At 47.2% G+C, this 20331-nt stretch overlaps 2 protein-coding genes across 2 annotated transcripts in view; one reads left to right on the top strand and one right to left on the bottom strand.

The window, feature by feature from the left end:
• Positions 1-1957: 1957 nt before the first annotated feature.
• Positions 1958-4287, top strand: LOC117020706 (UL16-binding protein 1-like). Its single transcript, XM_033103314.1, has 4 exons — positions 1958-2087; positions 2316-2588; positions 3462-3588; positions 4263-4287. Exons 1-4 carry the CDS (start codon positions 1958-1960, stop codon positions 4285-4287), a joined length of 555 nt encoding a protein of 184 aa, XP_032959205.1.
• A 15946-nt stretch (positions 4288-20233) lies between these two features.
• RAET1E (retinoic acid early transcript 1E) overlaps positions 20234-20331 on the bottom strand; it is a 34159-nt gene continuing 34061 nt past the window's right edge. The window contains exon 5 of the mRNA XM_033103066.1: positions 20234-20314. Coding sequence (XP_032958957.1) covers positions 20298-20314 — 17 coding nt within the window. The 3' untranslated portion in view covers positions 20234-20297. The remainder of the gene's footprint in view (positions 20315-20331) is intronic.

Genomic DNA, 20331 nt, shown 5'->3' with positions numbered 1-20331 from the left:
CACTCAGTCATTCATGTATCGTCTATGGCTTCTTTCCTGCTACAACAGCAGGGGTGAGCAGTTGCAGAGCCTACAGTCTGCAGACCCTAAAACATTTAGTAGCTAGCCTTTTACAGAGTGTCTTCAGACCACACTGTTATTAAGTGGCTACAGGGTTGGTAGAGATCATGCCCCTGTATCCTTTAGGCTTTGAAGGTTCATATTCATGTCCGTCATTTTATCCAGGATAAAATACTGTTTAACATTCTATTGACAGAATGGGAAGACAGTTTGAGATGATTGTACTTAAATTTCCCATCTACGGTAACCATCAGCCCACAAGTGATTCACTAATTACAAAGATTTTCCATTCTTGTTACAAATCTGGAGAATGTGAAATGACCACTGTGTGGATCTATGGACCAATAACACCTCTGTACACTGGACCTGGGACAGGTTTTTGTTTATTACCTGGCCCCACCCCAGGCACCCCTTCAAGAAAAGGGGGTTCCGGATGATGCTTCTGATCCCCAGGGATGATGACAACTCACACATTATGTCCCATATGAACTACTGGGGAGTTTCTGCTTGCCCGTACACCCCTATCTGAGTGAAAGTCCACATTGCTCTTTGAGGAAGGCTGCAGGGAATCACTGTACTTGCTGTGACCTTGAAACATCCTTTCTCATTGGAACCTGGCATCTCCTTCTAGTAATGAGTTACAGGTCTGAGAAATGGTTCAGTGCAGGAAACTGGGCAAAGGGTCCAATCTTGTTGAGAGGCTGCTTTACCTCCTAATAATTTACCTTGTGTTTTGTCTTTCGTTTTATCACTTAAATCAGGCAGGAAGTACCCATGCCTTTTGTCTGGACGATCACCCTGCTCTATGAGCTATAGTCACTGCTGTCTGTGGTTGAGGCCATGTCTGGATTTCTGACCTTTCTAATCATTTTTATCATCGTACCTACTTTGCTCCTGACATAGAACATTTCCACCTGGCATCCGTTATTTCGACATTTTCCATCCCCATTACTACTAGAACCCATTTTGGGGAACACCAACTCCAACCACCATCCTAACCTTCAACAAAGGTCATTGTTGAGCCTTTTGAGAATTCTGGTGCTCTTGTGACCCACGCTTTGCTCATAGGCTTGATAAACAAGAGTTTATCTTTAGGCTTTCCCATGCAGCATGCTTGACTAGACACTTTTCTGCTTTTCATGTTATAGCCTCCGTGGCATATTCACTTCTCTGAGCCATTTGATCCCTCCTCCACCACGTGCCTCAGAGTTCTGCCTTTTCTATTTTATGCAGTGTAGCCACACTGTTTGCCAGGCTGGCAGGACCCATCCTAGTAGCAGATTAGCACCACTTCCCAGGGCTATGCTAAGTCCTGTGACCCAGGATTGTCAGTGATGCCTTCTCCAACTTTGGGATCTGTCCATGTCCTCACCACACTCTACCATGATACAGCTTCCCCAGGAGCAGCTTCCTACATGCTCTCCCTCTCCCCACAGGACACTGGGCTCATTTCTGACAATCCTCTGGCATCTAGGCCTTTCCTCCATAGCCACCTAGCAAATCCCTGCAGTGGTTATGGGCTGATTCGTGCTGGGTGTCAGCCTGGTAGACAGAGGGGACATATCCGGGGATGTGTGGCTTCTTGCCAGGCAGGGGCCTCCTGGTTCTTATCAGTCATGGTCGGGGCACTAGCCGTTGGCTGTGAAGATGGGGCCCGAGCAGGGGTAGCTCTTGCTCTGACTGCTCTGCCTTCAGGGGGATTCTCTGCTGTCACACAGATCATGGAGGGGGCCTTGGATCTTTTATTTCCAACCCCACCCTGTGTTTTTCTTTCACAGAAGCTCACTCTCTTCACTATGATTTCAACATCACTACTAACAGAAAACCATCATGTAAAGGCCAAGTAGATGAAAAGATTTTTCTTTTTCATGAATGTGGCAGCAAGAAGGTTGTACCTATGAGTCTCCTGAGAGAGGATGTTAATGCCACAAAAGTCTGGAATGAACAGATTGATACACTGTGTCACGTGGGGGACTTGCTCAAACAGCAATTGCCTGACATCAAACTGGAGAAATACACAGACAGTGGTAAGTTGGAAAAGTCCAAATGCAGGAAAGAGCAGATTGAGGGGTTAGCTGCATTTATTGTATTCGTGTGAAAAAGAAAGTGGGTGTTGGTTCTTTCTAAGTAACCCAGCAAAAAAGTCAGGGAGACCAGGATCAGTTTAAAGAGTCCAGGGGAGATAGACACCAGGTGGGGGCCAAGGACCTGTCAAGACCAGAGGCTGACCTCTTTCCCATGGGGCTGTGGGGTAGTTCCTCTCACTCTGCAGGCCAGGATGACGTGTGAGTGTAAAGCCAATGGACGCACCAGTGCATCCTGGGAGTTCAGCTTCAATGGACAGAGATACCTTCTCTTTGACTCGAAGACCAGAAAGTATACAGTGGGACATCCTGGAGGCAAACAGATAAAAGAGAATTGGGAGCATGACAAGGAATTGATGGCTCATTTCACAAAGATCTCCTTGGGAGACTGCCAGGAATGGCTTCCAGCCTTGGTGCACTGGGAGAAACAGGTAGACACAACAGGTAAGAGAGAAGGCAGGGATGAAGTGGTAGTTGTCTTGAGATGAGATTGTGTAGTGTGTTGAGTGTGTTGAGTGTGTGTGTGTATGTGTGAGTGTGTGCTTTGAAAAAGGATCCATCCTCAGTGAGTTCTTTCTGGGAGCATAATAGCCATAGGTGCCATGCTTCCTTTCCCTTCGCACCTCGTGACGTCTCTTCCTCACTGCACATATCTTTGGTCATTCACAGAGGATTTCTTGCTGGCCCCAAACAGGAGGGCATCATTCTGTTTCCAGAACTTTTTCTTGCACTGCTCCCTCTCCTTAGCAGCACTTTTCTTTCCCATCTCACCTGGCCTATTTCTGTGAATCCTTCAATACCACCTCAACTGTCAGCTCCTGAGAGAACTTCTCTAGCACCTTCCTCATGTGTCACCTCCTCTTCTGTCACAGCAGCAGTGACTGGTCATTTTGTAACCCTTGCTTCCCCCATCAGCTTTATGAGCCCCTGGAGGACAGGACACACCCCTTCTTCCCTTCCTGCCTCAGGTCCTTTCATACCGTGTTTCCCGGAAAATAAGACCTAGCTGGACAATCGGATCTAATGCATCTTTTGGAGTAAAAATCAGACCCGGTCTTATATTATATTACGTTAGATAAGACCTGGTCTTATTTTATCGTAAAATAAGATCGGGTCTTATATTAATTTTTGCTCCAAAAGACAATTAGAGCTGATTGTCCGGCTAGGTCTTATTTTCAGGGAAACAGGGTAGCAGCTGCCATTTAGTAGATTAGAAACTGTCTGCATTGTAGGATTACCCGGGGTAGAGGACCTGAGGAAGCGTCTCCCCATTTTGGTGTCTGGACAAGGGCTGTCATGCTTGTGTTTCCATTGCAGCCCCCACAACAACGGTCCCAAATACAGCCCCACCAACCAAGGCCGCAGCTACAGCTCATTCCAAGGCCTCGACCGTCACACCTATTGCCTGGAACCTCCCTCTCTTCCTTACCTGCTGGATCATAATGTATGTCCTTTAGGTCACAAGGTATGTCCTTTAAAGTAACAAGTACTGAAGGCTTATGCGTGGGAACGAGGGGCAGATGGCCTGGAGTGAGGACGGGGAAGGGTGAATTCCCAGCCCGACCCCTGCCCCTCTCTTAACCTTTTCATCATGGAAATGAGACAGGAGAATAACATCTCATGTCACCTGATAGCAACCATTGGGACAGCTCAGCCTTGAGTTCTGGCATCTCCTCACTGTCAGTGCCAGTGGAAAGGGAGGGGCCCACACGAATGCTTACGGTCTTTAGCCATTTCAGTCCTGACTCAGATTCTCTGTTTGGGAGAGTCTGTTTGGGCCCAGTGTGGGGACAGCAGGGACACATGGCATGAGCAGCACTCACATTCGGGTGAGAGCAGCATGGTGGCTCCATATGATGTGTCCAAGGTAAGGGGGCTCATCCAGGGGGCTAAGAGGAGAGGGACTAGGGTCTCATCCCAGGAAGAGGGAGGGAAGGCCTTTCAGACCCAACTCAAACAGGTAGAGTTCAGGGCTGTGTCCCCACAGAAAGTGGCTTCGGGGACAGCAAATAAGGCAGAAGGCAAACAGTAGGGACTGTGCGTGGCGAGGTTAGAAGGAAGGCAGTTCTCTGTGTACATCTGGGATTCCTGGCTGAGCCCTGTGCAATCCCCTGACAGCCAGACTCAGATCCTGAGCCACTGAGGGGCCCCTGCCTTGAGCAGAGGTGACTGGGGAGACAGGTGGGGCTGAGCTGCTGTTGCTCAGAGCTGAGCCTGACCGGGGTGGATGGGGCAGGGCTGGGACTCTCATACTGAGAGCTCTGTGTGCTTTAGCTAAGAGACTGGTAGGGAAGGGAAAAGAAGGATGCTTGTCTGTTACCCTCCCCAGGCTAGAGGTGTCAGGATACAGGCCCTCCTTTCCATCAAACCTCCCACCGGGTCTTAGGTCCTCCCATCACAGGGAGAATCAGGACTTTAGTGAGGGGAGCAGATGAATTCATTACTAGCTTTAGGTTGAGCCCAAAAGGTCTATAGCAGGGACTGGAGCTGACTCTCTATGTGCAAAGGGAAGTAAAAGTTACTACAGGCTGCAGGTCCCAAGGCAGGGGGGCAGGTGCAGGGTAATACATGACCTTTGTGACTGGAGGGCCAAGATGGGAAGTGATTGGGGTGCGGTAGCCCCAGGACAACTGACCCTGGATTTCCTCAGCCACTGGGACCACCACTTGCTCTTTTCTGCAGGCTGACGATGCTACCAGGAAGCCCGTGATAGTGTGTCTATCTCAATGACTCTGCCTTTGGTTGGTGGCCTTTGGATGACCTGCTGTTTATTTTTAGACCATGATGATACAGTAGCTTTAACGTTTCATGTCCTTTATTGCATTTGCTGATTATCCTATTCAGTGTTTGTTTTCTAACACATTAAGTCACATTTTGTTGGTACTAAGGGATGAAATTGTTACATTTGGGCTGGTCCAGTGGCTCAGGCGATTAAAACTCCGTGCTCCTAATGCCGAAGGCTGGCGATTCCATTCCCACATGCGCCAGTGGGCTCTCAAACACAAGGTTGCCAGTCCGATTCCTCGACTCCCACAAGGGATGGTGGGCTCTGCCTCCTGCAACTAAGATTGAAAACCACACCTTGAACTGAACTGCTGCTGAGCTCCCGGATGGCTCAGTCGGTTGGAGCACAACCTCTGAACCACAAGATTGACGGTTTGACTCCCGCAAGAGATGGTGGGCTGTACCCCCTGCAACTAACAAGGGCAACTGGGTCTGGAGCTGAGCTGCGCCCTCCACAGCTAAGATTGAAAGGACAACAACTTGACTTGGAAAAAATCCTGGAAGTACACACTGTTCCCCCAATAAAGTCCTGTTCCCCTTCCCCAATAAAATCTTAAAAAAAAGAAAGAAAGAAAGAAAGAAAGAAAGAAAGAAAGAAAGAAAGAAAGAAAGAAAGAAAGAAAGAAAGAAAGAAAGAAATTGTGACATTTAAACTGTAATTACTTGACAAAGAAATCTCAACAAAAAGAATATTTTCTATCTTCTCCTTTCTGGAGATTCAGATAGATCTCTGCATCATGACTGCTTCTTACAAATGATATTACCAAAAAATATCATGTGATGTTATAGAAACTCAGGAGATCTGTCTGTGTCCTCAGAACAATCTTATTACGTCAAACACAGGAACATTATATTTATGATTGTTTCCTTTAGTGACTTATTTCTCTATGAAGATATATAAGTAAATACCTCTATATTCGAAAAACTTTAATTACTTTGGAGTTTTGTTTTATAACGCAGTAAACAATTCAGGGCATTTCACTATTCCTCCATGATATGGGGTAAATATTACCAGTGATTCTGCTAGGTTTCTTGTGGAAACAGATTTTAAGGATCACTCTTAACTTAATAGTTATCCTGTGTCGGTCTCAAACATTATCCTGATACTCTGGATTCAAACAAATACCCTGGGACTTAAGCAATGACAATCTTTCTGATTTTGCCCCACTCCCCCACCCCAGCAGTGACTTTCCCGTGAAGACCCCACACACACTCCCCTTTTCAGTGAGAAGAAAGTCTTCACCACAGAAACATCTCTACTTCTCAAAGTTGTTTTATTTCCCCATGGACAAAGGGTAAGTATTCAGAACATAGTATAATGAACTCCTACAAATAAATAAGGATAAGTCTAATACTCCTCAATTTAGGCAAATACTTTAAGCTCTTCACCAATGGCGAATACACTTATGGAAAGACTGAATGTGTCCCACATCATCAAGATAAAGCAAAAGAACAATGGGATACCCTGACACACCCATCACACTGACAAAATGTCAGTATCTCTGTAAGAAGTGGTACATGGGAGATGGAAAACAGGAGTCCTCTGACATTGTTAGTAGGAGTAAGAATTGAATCATGTCTATCTCACCACATCCCAACAGGGGATGAGGGTTTAGCCTACAGAAGTGCCAGTGTTGGTCCCAAGCTGGTAAGCATGGGTCAAAATCATGTAGATATTAGGTTGTTTGTTTTAGTTAGTGTCACAGCAAAAAAAAAAAAATGAACAACAAGATATTTTACTGAAGAAGAATATCTTTTTCAATGTTGTTAAAAAATTTATGTTTCTTCCTACTTCAGGCAAAATAATCCAAACTATTAAAAAAGAAACAGCCAAAATGCCCAATGAAAACCTTTTAAACCTTTCAAATATTTATTTGAGGACTACTGGTTGACATACAATAATAGTGGCCACATAAATCTAAATTCATATACATTTAAAAATTATACAGATCACCAAAAAGGGCTAATAAAAACTATAACCCAAATCTTCAGCATATCAAGGAAATGAAAAATACCTAAATCCATCAGCTCTTCTACTCTAAAGGGCAATATCAGAACAACTGTTGAAACTTGAATGGGGTCTTGAGGATTACACAGCAGTAAAGTGATGTGAAATCTATCTTGGGGATTATATTGTGGTGATTTGGGAGTGTTCTGGTTTGTGGGAGATACATACTAGAATATGTGGCATCAGAGGACATCAGAAAAAATAGGGGACATCAGTGTGACGGCACTGTCATAAGGTTCAGGAAAAGAAGTATTCTGCACACTACTCACAACTTCTGTATCAGTTTATGATTTTTTCAAATGTTTTTATAGTTATTAAAAGAATTTCAGAAAAACATAATTTTCAGAATTTGATGTTAGAAGTTAAATAGCTCAACAAATACAATATGGACCCTGCTGCTTCTTCATAGGCCGGTCCTCCCCCTTGTTCCCCTCTCACCCTTCTGTGCTCCAGCCTTCGTCAGCTTCTCCCTCCTCTACCTCATCAGCATGATCAGCCCAGGCATGGAATGGGAGGGGTGCAAACTCACTGTTCTAGGTCCTGCCCATCACTGTGATGCAGGAGCTTCTAGTAACCAAGTCAGAGAAGAGGGCTTAGCAGCTCTGAGGTAGATGGAGCCTCTAAGCCATGTGTGTGTGTGTGTGTGTGTGTGTGTGTGTGTGTGTGGTGTGTGGTGTGTGTGTGTTCCTAACGGCTTTCCTGCCTGAAACTCATGACTGCCAGGGGTTTCCCACATAGCCTCCCTCTCTGTCCCATGTCACCTCCTGACATCTCTTCTTCTCCAATACTCTAAGGTCAGGTCACTAGCCAACCTGCTGGTCCTTCCCATCATGCCTCTAGGCTTCTGTTCTGGAACATTCCTCTGTCAAGTATATGGTTCCCAGAACAAGAGCCTATGGACCATGAAAGCTGGGCACAAATATCACCTCCTGTTGTCTTCCTTTACTACCTATTTTACTCAGGGTTCTCCAGAGAGACAGACCACCATGATGTAGGTAGATACATAGATACTTAGATATATATATAGATTGATTGATTGATTATAAATTTGGCTCACGTGATTATGGAGGCTGTCAAGTCTAAAACCCGCAGTGCAGGCGGGCATCCTGGAGCCCAGGAGAGCCAGCGGTGCACGTGAAGTGGGAAGGCAGTCTGCTGGAGAATTCCCTTTTCTGTAGGTGGTCAGTCTTACTGTTCTCTTCAGGACTTCGACTGATTCGACAAGGCCTACCAGCAGGATGGGGGCAATCTCTTTCCTCAAAGCTCACCCGTTTATGACACGTCCACAGGCTAAATTAATCATCTCCTCTCCCCTTCCCTGTGTCCTAACACCCAGGTCCACAGTAAGGATGTCACACCAGGAGAGAGGTGCTTGTACATTGGTGTGCTCCACTGGTCGTGTGGTCATTGGAAATACAATGTGTCCCTTTGTCACTTTTGTAAAACGGAGTCTAATACATCCTGCTGCTCAATCTGTGGTGAACTGAGTTACCTTGGGGGAACGTGAGCTTAGGGAAGGTTCTCCTCATGTACGCGACCCACTTACACCACAACCACCTGTGGCAAACCATCCCTGATTCCCGGGCTGTAACCCCACCCCCACTCAGTTTATCACTATGATCCCACGGGGCATCCCCAACAGGCAGCCCCTAGTGGATCTTTGACTTGGTCCTTGGAAAGGCAGCGGGTACTGTGGGCAGAAATGAGATGGGAATTGGAGGCTGCTGGGGAGCTCTTAGCCTGGTGTGAGGACTGGAGAACCCAAATCCCACTATGTCTCCAGCCAGTGGGCCTTTTCTCCATTAAATGAGCAAAGGAGACTAGGAACTCCTCTTCCACACATTTTCCATGTGAAGACAACGAGCTCAATTGACAATAAGTCTCCACTGTCCTGTGGGCAGGTGGAAGAGGCCTGTGCCTGGACACAGGGCCTGTCTCTACTTGATCCCAGGGACATAGGATAGCAGCAAAGTCTGTGAATTAACAGGTTTAAAGGAGATAGAAGGCTCTCAGCTGATTCACTGGAGTCTCTATGTAGGAATGGCTGGTGCTGGGTGGTTTGGAAGATAAGAGACTCACAGAGGGTGGACAGAATTTAGGCTTGGGTTTGGCCAGATATTGGTGGGTCCAGGTGATCTGCGTGTGGGAAGAGACTTCCATGCATAAGGATGGGGGTCAGGAGTCCAGGTTTAATCTCTGGGAGGAGGTAACCAGGAAGGGCCTAATAGGTTCAACCCACGAGGCTGGGTTAGGTAGGCACGTGACAGGAGAACAGGAGGAAGGCAGAAGGCTGGCATTAAAGACTGGCAGGAAGACCGGGTAGAAGGAGGATGGACCTCTGTGGACACCTGGGCATCCCTGGCTCATCCCCAGTGTATGCTCCTGGTTCCCAGACTCCCAGCAGATCACAGGAGCTGGTGCAACAGGCTCCTGAAGTGATTTTAATGGATGTGAACTCTAGATCATAGTGCCAGAAACAGGAATCACGTATCTGGATGAAATTCTGGCTGATGGGTCTGTGCTAGTTTCTGCATCCATTTCCCCAGTTGTAATATAGGAAACGCTACCTCGGAGAATGAAAAGAGATTAAGTGAGGAGATCATGCCAGTAATCCTGAGCTTGCACGTGCTGAGGACCAACACAGGTCTCCTAATTGTTCAGCCTTTCCAGAAGCCATGGGCCAGGGTCTCTCGTGATGAGAGAGATGGGCCATGCACTGCAGGCCATTGTACTTCTTCTGTCGTTTGAGGTGTCTTTGAAAATGCAGAAATAAAACCACAGACTAAGACCCACTGATCAGAAATCAGGAGAGTTTCTCAGAGTCAAGAGGTGATGGTTTTATTCTTTATTATGATGATTATTCCCAGAGAAGCTGATGTTATTTAAATGCTGATTAGATGCTAATGAATGATTTAATGAAAGAGACAAGTGTGAACATGAAAAGGCCCAAGAGGCTAAAACTAAAACCAGAGGTTTGCAGTTCTGGAACTTTAAGTGCCAGGTGACCCTCATCAGAGGCCTCTACATGGCACTGTGGGTGTTTTGAAGTCTTTGCAGGAAAACTTGGAAACAAATCTGACCTCAGTACCTCAAACATGTCAAAGAATTACTTTGGTTAACAAAAGGCCTTGGGCTCCGCTGGGATGGAAACTACTAAAAAATACCTGGTGGATGACAACTGCTAAGGGCTGTCTTCGTCCACTATCATTAAGGAAGTACCTTGAGATACTAAAATCGTGAGTCTTTTAAGAAAATGAATCATCGTGACATCAAAAAGGAGGCGGAAAAAGGAAGTGACGAAGAGAATGGGGTAGAGAGGTTCCTGGAGAAGAAAAATGAACTTTTCATGCACTTAGCCTCCAGGAGCAAGTTGGGGAGGAGGCTGCGCAACCCAGAGGGTCACGGGCAAGGACGACTCTGGGGTTTCATTTCCTCCTCGTCGTGTGGACACGACTCTGCGCCACAGCAGGGTCGCCTCGGGGCTCCAGGTCCCGACAGCGTGGGGTGCAGGCACCAAGTTCAGCCTGGTCCTCCAGGTCCTGCTTCTGCTGCCCGACTGTATGGGGTGGCGTTGGACGGTGAGATCGTCGATGGACGTTGCGGGGCGAGACCGGCGTTACGATCGGGACGGGCAATGGGTTCCCACCCGGGTTGGGAAACCTGCCTTCCGGGTGGCGCCGCCGCCCCAGCTTCAGCACCCTACGCGGGCTCGTTTTCGTTTCTGCGACCCACAAGGCTCAGGTTGTCACCCACCACAGGGAAGGAGAGGGTCTGAAAAGAGACCACACAGGCGAAAAAGGATTGTTTTTAGGTGGGATGGGAGGGAGAGAGTGCGCAGCGAGAAATTTGTGGGAGCACCCACACCCGTAACCCGCACTCCTCCCCCACTCACCCTTCCCCCTCCCCTCCCTTTCCCCTTACCCCTGGCCCTCCGCCTACCTTCCCCCTACCATCCCTTCCCCTTCTCCCCGTCTCCTTCGCATCCTGCACTTCTGGGAGGTGGGAGCCTCAGCCTCAGGTTCCCGAGAGTCAGGACAGGGGCGTTTAGGCACGGTCACCACCCGAATAACCGCACGCCCCCACTCGGCTCACACAACTTTTCTACACAAACCATTATACCACTGCTCTCCACCCTTGAACTTCCCAGCGTCCTCTCTAGGGGATCATCAGACCTGTAGCTCTAGGCTCTCACTTCACTAGACAGCTCTCAGCCACTTCCCCTCATGTCACTGCTCCTCTTTCCAGCTCAGCACATTCCTTCACTGTCCATTTCATGCCTTTCACCCTGTCCCGATGGACCCCAGTGCTTCCAGCACCTTCCCATCTCTGAGTGGCCCTAACCCCTTCCTCCACCGAATGGCACCCAATATCCCCCACCTCCCCACCCCGAACCCCGCCCTGAGGACACACCCAGTAAAAGTTTCCAAACTTGCCTCCCAGAACCTAGATTAGGAGGGACAGGAAGCCCAGTTCCAAAGTGTGTCCCTGGGAATGACGGTAAATTGGGGCACTCTGACCCTACCCTTTGGTCCCAAACGTATTTCCTCCTACTGGGCAGACAGCACCACATACAGGTCATAGATTTAGGCAGGAGATGGCAAACTTTTTCTATAAAGGATAGTGTCGTGGGAGAGACCCTGCTCACTGCACCATTTGTCATTCAGGGCAGCCTGCCGGGTCTCAGCTCCCGCTCCCCACATAAGAACACAGGGTGTGGGTAGGCCAAAAAGGAACATCCATGCAGCCATAGGTAGGGGAGTCATACCACCATAGTCTCACTGGCGGCTGGGCAAGACACACGCAGTAGTAGCCACATGATCCGCAGTCCGCCCGTTCACTTTCTCTGCCTGCCAACCAACCAACCAATCAACGCAGCCCCACAGATACATCAGTAGCCAACTGGCTAACAAGTTACAGCTGATGGCCAACCAATCACAGTTGATGGTCATTCACCACCTGAGCCAGCACTTCCCCACGCGAGGCCGAGAGCCTGGAAACTGCTCTCTGGGACTCTGTCCCCACAGACAGATTGTGAATATTTTTGTCTTTACAGAGCTCTTGGTATCTGTCTCTGTATCAGTTATGCACCTCTCTACATTTGTGGTGCAAAAGCAGAAAAGACAACATGCAAAGGAATGGGGAACCAGATTTGGCCACTGTCCTAGGTGGCTGACGCCAGATTTAAGGTATATAGGGTGTCCCAGATATGGGTGACCCTCTCCCCTAGGGAAGCAACTCCCAGGAGACTTCTCTGTGTATTGAAGAGCCAGATCCCTGCCCTGTCCTTCCCATGGCTTCTGGGTGTAGATAATGTGAAAGGACACAGGTCCCACAGGTATGGACCACTGCCCCCCTTCTTTCGAAGACTGGATTCCTTGGCCCAAGGGGCCCTTGAAACACTGCATGAAGCCATAGGTGTGACCTGAGGGTCGTGCTGGTGCCACATTTCTGGTGTCAAGATGAGGGCCACCTGCTTCTGCACCTCATTTGTTCCCTGCTCATGCCAATCCAGAAAAATCACTTGTGTCTCCTGACCTCTGGGACTCTGACCCAAGGACTTGGTGTGCTGATGAGCCCGCCTCATGATAGGCAGCTCTGACATCCCATGGCCAGGGGCCTCATCTCTACCAGGCCCCAGGACCAAACCAGGAGCCACTTTCAAATGTGTGGATGTCCCTGCTGCAGGTGGTAAGGCCCTGCTCCTGACTAATGGGTCTGTGATGTGATTCTCCACTTAGGATGCCCTGAAGTCCACATACGACTTGTCCGACCACAGATACCTCCAGTGTCATAGGTTTGTGGAGCGTGAGTCCTAGTGGCAGGTCCAGCCACATTCATTTCCTCACATATTGTGTACAGATACTTTTGTTCTGCAGCAGAGCTAACTAGCTGCCACAGGCTTAGGATCTGCGAAGCCTAGACTATTTAATAGTCACCCATTTACAGAAAGTCTGCAGATCAGGCTGCTATTAAATGGAGATAGGATAAGGCCTCTGCCCCTGCATCCTTTAAGGTTAGGGTTGCTTCTAATCTCTGTCATGTCACCCAGGATGTGATACTGTTTTATCATTCTCCTTGGAGAAAAGGGAGGACAGGATGAGCAGGAAGTACTTGTACTTTCCTACTTTGGTAGCCCTCAGCCCACAGCTAATTCACTAACTACAACGATTTTCCATTCCTGGTGTGAAAAGACCACTGTTGGGCCTGGGGACCCAGTGACACCTCTAATGAGCAGCACCTGGGACAGTGTGTATTCATCACCGCCCCCCCCCCCTGCACCACTTTAATAATAGGGGAGCCATGATGACGCTTTGGAATCCCAGGGATGACGTCAATCACACACTAGGTCCCACCTGCCTCAGAAGTTCTGGATTATCTACTCTATGCCCTGTTGCTATCCTTTCTCCCACAGTCCCAAGACCCATCCTAGTAGCAGATAAGTATCATCTCCCAGGGGCGTGCTGACTCCCGGACCCATAATTCTCAACTCTCCCTTCTCCATCTTTGGGTTCTCTCCTCACCCCACACCCACCGTCATCCATTTTCCTCAAGAGCAGCCCTGACACACTCTCCCTTCTCCCCATAGGGCACGGGCGAGTTTCTGACAATCCTCTGGCTTCTAGACCATTTTCCCCTATCCAGCCTGGCATGTCCCTGCAATGGCTATGGGCTGACTCATGCTGGGCGTTGGCCTTGTGGACACAGGGGACATACCCGGGGATGTGTGGCTTCTTCCAGGCAGAGGCGACCTGGTCCTCCTCAAGCAAGGGAGGGGCACTCACCTTTGCTGATGAAGGGAGGGGCCCGGCAGGGTCAGCCCTTGCTCTGCCAGCCCAGCCATCATGGGATTCTCTGCTGTCTCAGAGTTGGGGGAGGGTGTACCTGGGGTCCTTTTCTTCCAACCCCAACCCTGACCTGCGTTTTTCCTTCACAGATGCTCCCTCACTTTGCTATAACTTCACCATCACTCCTAATGGACAACCATGGTGTGAGGTTCAAGGCCAGGTCAATGGAAACACATTTCTATATTCATCACTGTAGTAGTCAGACAGTCCAGCTATATGGTCCTCTGGGGATGAAGGTGAATGACCAAGGGCCTGGGAGAGGCAGAAACTCTGAAAGCCCTTGTGGAAGAGTTCCAGAAGAAACTGCTTGACCTTAAACTAGATAGAGACTTTCATAACCATGGGTAAGTTTAGAAGAATCAGGGAAGAAGAACAATTGTTGTAGAGTTAGAGAACAATTGTGTTTATGTAAATATTGGAAGTTATTTGCTTCCATGTGGCCCAGAAGCCAAGGTGGACACAGAACACGGAGTCAAACCAGGGGTTAAGATGGGAGCAGCAACGCAGTGGATACCGGGTGGGGACAAAGGATCTGTGAAGACCCGAGGCTGAGCTGTGTCCCATGATGGGGGCACAATCCTCTCTCCCTGCAGGGCAGGACCATGTGTCTGTGGGAGGCCAATGGATGCATCAGCGGATCCTGGGTGTTTGGCTTTGAAGGACAGATAGATCTCCTCTGACTTGAAGAACAGACACTGGGCTCAGACTGATAAAGAGACATGGGACAATGACAGAGATGTGACAGCGTCTCTCACAAAATTCCGTATTGTCTGACTTGAGGACGTTTAGTGCCCTGGAAAAGAATGCTGGAGATGCAGGTAACTAAGCAGAGAGTGACTTCTCTGGAAATTAGAGGGACAATCTCAGTGTGTGTACGTGTGTTTGAAAAAGTGATCCACCCACACAGTGAGTTCTTCTTGGGAGAACAATAGCCATGGGCATATTCTGCCATCCTTCCTTTCCCTTCTCACCTCCTGAGGTCTCCTCCTCACTGCACATACCATTGGACCACTCACTGTGGGTTTCTTGCTGGCCCCAAACACGAGGGCATCATTCTGTTTCCAGAACTTTTTCATGTCGTGTTCCTTCTTCTTAGCATCACTTTTCTTTTTCGTCTCAGTTGGTCTGTTTCTGGAACTCCTTCAATGCCACCTCCACTGTCAGCTCCTGAGAGGACTTCTCTACCACCTTCCTCATGTGTCACCTCCTCTTCTGTCACAGCAGGAATGACAGTTCATATTGTAACCCTTCCTCCCCCATTAGCTGTCTGAGCTCCCTGAGGACAGTGTCCAGCCCCTCTCTCACCGGTCCAACCCCAGGGCCTGTCCCTACAGCTGCCACTCAGTAGAGGGCTAGAAACTGTCTGCATTGTAGGGTGACCTGAGGGAGCAGGGGCTGAGGAGGCGTCTCCTGAGATTCAGGGTCTGGACAAGGCTGTCACTCTTGTATGTCCATTTCAGCCCCACCAACCGCGGACCTAGGGACGGCCCAATCCAAGGTCGCGTGTGTCACGCCCAGGCCGAGTCCCCGAAATATCCTGACTTGCTCAGTCCTCCTTGGTGTCCTAGGCAGAGTGCTTTAGAGTATGCGCTACTTTGGGCAGAACTGAGAGTGAAGCAAAGGGCAGAGAGCTGGAGTGAGGACTGAAAAGGTGATTCCCAGCCAAACCCTGCCCCATTGCCTGAGCACCTCATCCCGGAAATGAGACCATGTGAATAAGACTGTGCGAGTCAGGTTCTCCTGAGACCCAGAATCAAAAAGAGATATAGAGCTAGAGGTAAAGTACAGGTAGACATGGCAATATGGTTATGGAAAACTGTTATGAGAGATTAACAATAAATTAGGTATCTGTGAACAAAAGCCCCTTTCTGGGTGTAGTGGGATCTGGCACCATATGCTGAGGTACCCAGGAGAAATCTCACCCACCTGTGCATCTAGTAACAGGAAGACAGAACCCTGTTAAGGCTGAGGAACCTGACAACATACCTCTCTCTGAAGTCAGGGAGGGAAAAAAAAGAAAATCTGAAAAGTGCTGACCTGTGCACATACCAGTGGAGGAGAGAATTTGCAGAGGTCCAGCCTTCCCTAGAGGGGATTTCAGCACCCATGGGTCCTTCAAAGGTCCTTGGCAGGTGTGTGTGGGGATTGGGAGTGCAGCCAATCCTGGGGGCTGCTGTTTCCTGGGAGTGGTAGCCAGTGATTCAGTGTGTTTGAGGTGGCAGGCCTAAGCCTTAGGGAGTCCCTTGAATCCACATGAAGACATAAAGAGAACAGTAAAGGTAACTACATAATAAGTATGAAAGATAGCACATATGTAGGTATATTCCCTGTGTGATTGAAAATACAACTGCATTAGCAAAAATGTAAAACCCATTTGATGGGTTTATAATGTATAAACATGAAATTTGTATGAGAAGAACTGCGCAAAGAGGAGGAGAGTAACAAAGTTATATTGGAAGAAAAATTGGTATTAATCTGAACTAGGTTGTTTTAGGTTAAGATGCTAATTGCAATCCCCAGGGCAACTAGTTAAGAAAAAGATTAAAAAGAATATAGAAAAAGAAACAAGGGAATAAAAATAGTTAAGATGCAAGTGGTTTGTTGTGTCTAAGACCTGTGAGATATCCAAATGGCCAAAGACAAACTTCACATCACTATGCCCATTTGGATACAAAGTTCTAAAGAGCAAGTACCAAACAGAATGAACAAAAGTTTAACTAATTACCTACAAAATGTAATTTATGCAATTGTTTAAGTGCTGGATGTAGTATTTCTAAAAGGTCATTCCATTTGACAGTACTGTGTAGGTTGGATATTCTCCCTTTGTAATAATCCCAAATTTACAGAATGATTGCCATGAAATTATAGTTTACCATAAATAAATGATTTACAGATAACCAAATAATTTTTGCTTGTTTTATTTTCTTACCAATGTAAAATATACATAGAGTAAAAGTGTATAAATACAATCATCTTAATTCTCCAGCTTGATGATTTTTTCCCTCATTTTTTAGCCAATTAATTTCAAAATAAAAACTTTAAATACTCTTACAAATTTTACAGCAAAAATTCAATATAGTGTCTCCTTTAAAATGGTGACATGATACTCGTGTGGGGTCTCCAAATGACTTAGAGACCCTATGTATCTATCCTAAAGAAGTTAAAAGTAGCCCTTATGTTTTAATGTCTTTAGATCACTGTGCTCATTCACTGCTATTTGAATTACGTGTCAATAAATATGTTGTTCAAAAGGCCTAGAGCCGGCCCTCCCACCAGGTAACCAGTCTCCTGAAACACCCCAGTATTTCTCAGCATGTGCTCCATAGACTTCCTGCATCACAATCTCTCAGGAAGATGTCAAACGTGGATTTTTTTTCCTCCCCAGAATCTTTTCAGTAGGTTTGGAGCTGGACTCTGAACTGATCCCTGAGGAGAAGCTCCTAGGGGAGCCTGGAGGAAATGCTGGTAGAAGCATCCCTTCCCCCAGTCATATTGCCAAGCTCCCTATGGGGAGACGAGGAGGTGAAGTGGGGGCTAAACTCTGCCTTTCCAGGCCTGGCCTCGGGGTTGAGGGCAATATAATTGCTTAGAGTCGCTGGGCAAAGCGTCAGGAGCAAAACCCAGCCTAGCCCCGACGGGCATGGACGGACCCGCCTGCTCCACCGGGCAGCTGCCAAAGCTCTGTGATCAAGGCCTGGACAAGTCAGAGGGAGCAGGTCTCCACCCACCGCCCTCTAGCAATGCTCCCTCCCTGCAGCTGCTCCATTACGTACTCCCTTTTCATATCGAACCTCCACGGTCACAGACACGGGTCTTTCCCCAGCACACGTGTAGCCCTCACTTCTCTCTGTCCCCCACGCTGACTGTCCATCTCCATACACGCTGCCCACGCCATCCAGGAGGGCTCCAGTTTCTCCACAGGCTCCCTAACACCTGTTTCCTGTCCTGAGATGATCACCATCTAATGTGTGTGAAGTGGAATCTCTTTGTGCTTTTGATCTGCATTTGCCTGATGGCTGATGATAGGCGCATCTTTTCATGTGTTCATTGGCCATTTGTATTCCTCTCTGGAGAAACGTCTGTTTTTAAATTGGATTATTTATCAGTATATTATTGGGTGTAAGAGTAGTTTTCAATATATTCTGGATACCAGTCCCACACTAGAGATATGATTGGAAAATATTTTCTCTCCTTCTGTAAGTTGTGTTTTCACTTTCTTGATGGTGTCCTTTGAAGCACAAACGTTTTAAGTTTTGGAGAAGTCATATTAATGTACTTTTGCTTCTGTCATTTGTGATATTGGTGTATTTAAAAAGGTTTTGCCAAACAAGGTCACAAAGATTTACTCCTATGTTTTCTTTTAATCCTTTCATAATTTTATTTCATATACATATGAGGCCTGACAATTCAGTTCGTGAACTAGTTGCAATGATGTTGCTAAACTTTTTTGATACCAGAGGGATTATTCATTATGAATTTGTACCAGCTGGACAAACACTTAACCAAGTTTACTATTTGGAAGTGCTGAGAATGCTGCGTGAAAACATTAGACAACCTGAACTTTTCACCAACAATTCATGGCTCTTGCATCACGACAATGCACCAGCTCACAGGGCACTGTTTGTGAGGGAGTTTTTAGCCAGTAAACAAATAACTGTATTGGAACACCCTCCCTACTCACCTGATCTGGCCCCCAATGACTTCTTTCTTTACCTGAAAATAAAGGAAATACTGAAAGGGAGACATTTTGATGACATTCAGGACATCAAGGGTAATACGACGACAGCTCTGATGGCCATTCCAGAAAGAGTTCCAAAATTGCTTTGAAGGGTGGACTAGGCGCTGGCGTCTGTGCATAGCTTCCCAAGGGGAGTGCTTTGAAGGTGACCATAATGATATCCAGCAATAGGTATATAGCACTTTTTCTAGGATGAGTTCTCAAACTCAATTTTCAGACCTCGTATGTATATTATAATCCATTTTTAGTTAATTTTTGTGTATGGTGTGAAGGGTATCAGAATATGCCACCAAAAATATTCTGCTTTGACACACTGATTATTTTGAGCTATAAGTTGGTGAAAAAGAGCCAAAGCAGGAGAGGCTCTCTGTATACTCCCTGTGTTTGCCTAACACAGATCCTCCAAAAGGAACTCAGGTGTCATCAATCTCCTCCCTGTGAGTTTTGTCAACCAGGAGGACTGACTCATCACAGGAGAGGAATAAGAAGTTGGCACAACTTCCAACCTGATGTTGCCACTATCATACTTCTCGTCCATTTTTCTAAGGGCCCATTTATCTTTCCTAAAGATCATTACTCTCCCCTAAGAGGCCTATAACCCCTCCTTCCCTATTAAGATATTTCATCCCGAATTCTAAGCTAACTTGGGTGTATCTCTCCTCTTTATTAGAGGTATACATGTTAATAAACTTCTGTCTGTGTTTCTCTTGTTAATCTGTCTTTTGTCACCTGGGTCAAAAGGGTGGAGAGAAAATCATTTTCCTCCCTTATAGGTGTAAGGAGAGGGTTGAACTTCATGGTTTGCATCAGACTATCTTTAGCATGTGTTCTTGATTTCTGAGTCAGTGTCTATTGATTATTTTTTCTCCTCATTATTAATCACCTTTTCTTGCTTTTTAGCACATCTAGAAATCTTTTGTTAAGAGGCTTGAACACTGTCATTTGGTACATTGGTAAATGTGTGTAGCCCTTCAGCAGCAGGCTCAGGGAGCCAGAAAGAAGCAGGCTGAGTGCACAAGCCCCAGGGGTCCACGGAGGCCCAGCCTCCTTCAATCCTCACCACTGACTCCTAGTGTCTAAAGCTGGTGTCCTGCCTTCCTCCTACTCCTACTGGGCATGCAGCCTGACCTTGGCCTGCTGGGTTGGCCAGTGAAACCCTTCTCAGTCTCCTTCCAGCAGGGGCTAAAGCCAGAGCCCTGTGCCCACAGCTCTGTGGACAGGATCCCCTTCCCTGGGACAGACCTGCACCCACCACGCCACTGCCCCACCCCACTCTGTGTCCCTGCTGCCACCACACCCCACACACAGCACGAGACAGACTGATTCCCAGTATTTTTTTGGCAACTGAAATGTCATTTCCCACATGACAGTGTGAACACATTAATACATGTCATTAAACCAAAAAAAAAAAAAAAAAAGAAAAGAAAAGAAAAAAAATCTTTCTAACTATTCTTCCTCTTAATTGAATAGAAAATGCCAGCTGCCACTCCAAATCCACCTGACACAGGGAAGTCTGATGGAAAGAGAGTCAGAGTAAAACTAACAGTCCTAACTGATTGTGAGCAAATATCTTACGTCTGCAAAGGTTTCAGAATGACCAAGTCAACACAGAGGCCTCTTCAAGGGCCGTGGAGGGAGCTTGCACAGGTGACGGGTTCTGAAGTTAAGATCTTCAGCTTCTTGGTGAACCCATGTCTGAGCAGAAGACAATATATTAGATTGGCAGCCAGACTGTCATCAAGTGTCAGTGTTTGCCATTAAGGGGTGATTTGACGTCGTCACCTTCTCATGGTCCCTAGAAGAAACATCAGG

Source organism: Rhinolophus ferrumequinum, chromosome 3 (assembly GCF_004115265.2).
Source record: "Rhinolophus ferrumequinum isolate MPI-CBG mRhiFer1 chromosome 3, mRhiFer1_v1.p, whole genome shotgun sequence".
Lineage (NCBI taxonomy): Eukaryota > Metazoa > Chordata > Mammalia > Chiroptera > Rhinolophidae > Rhinolophus > Rhinolophus ferrumequinum.
Note: the sequence above shows the minus strand (reverse complement) of the source record. Positions and strands in the feature narration are given on the sequence as shown.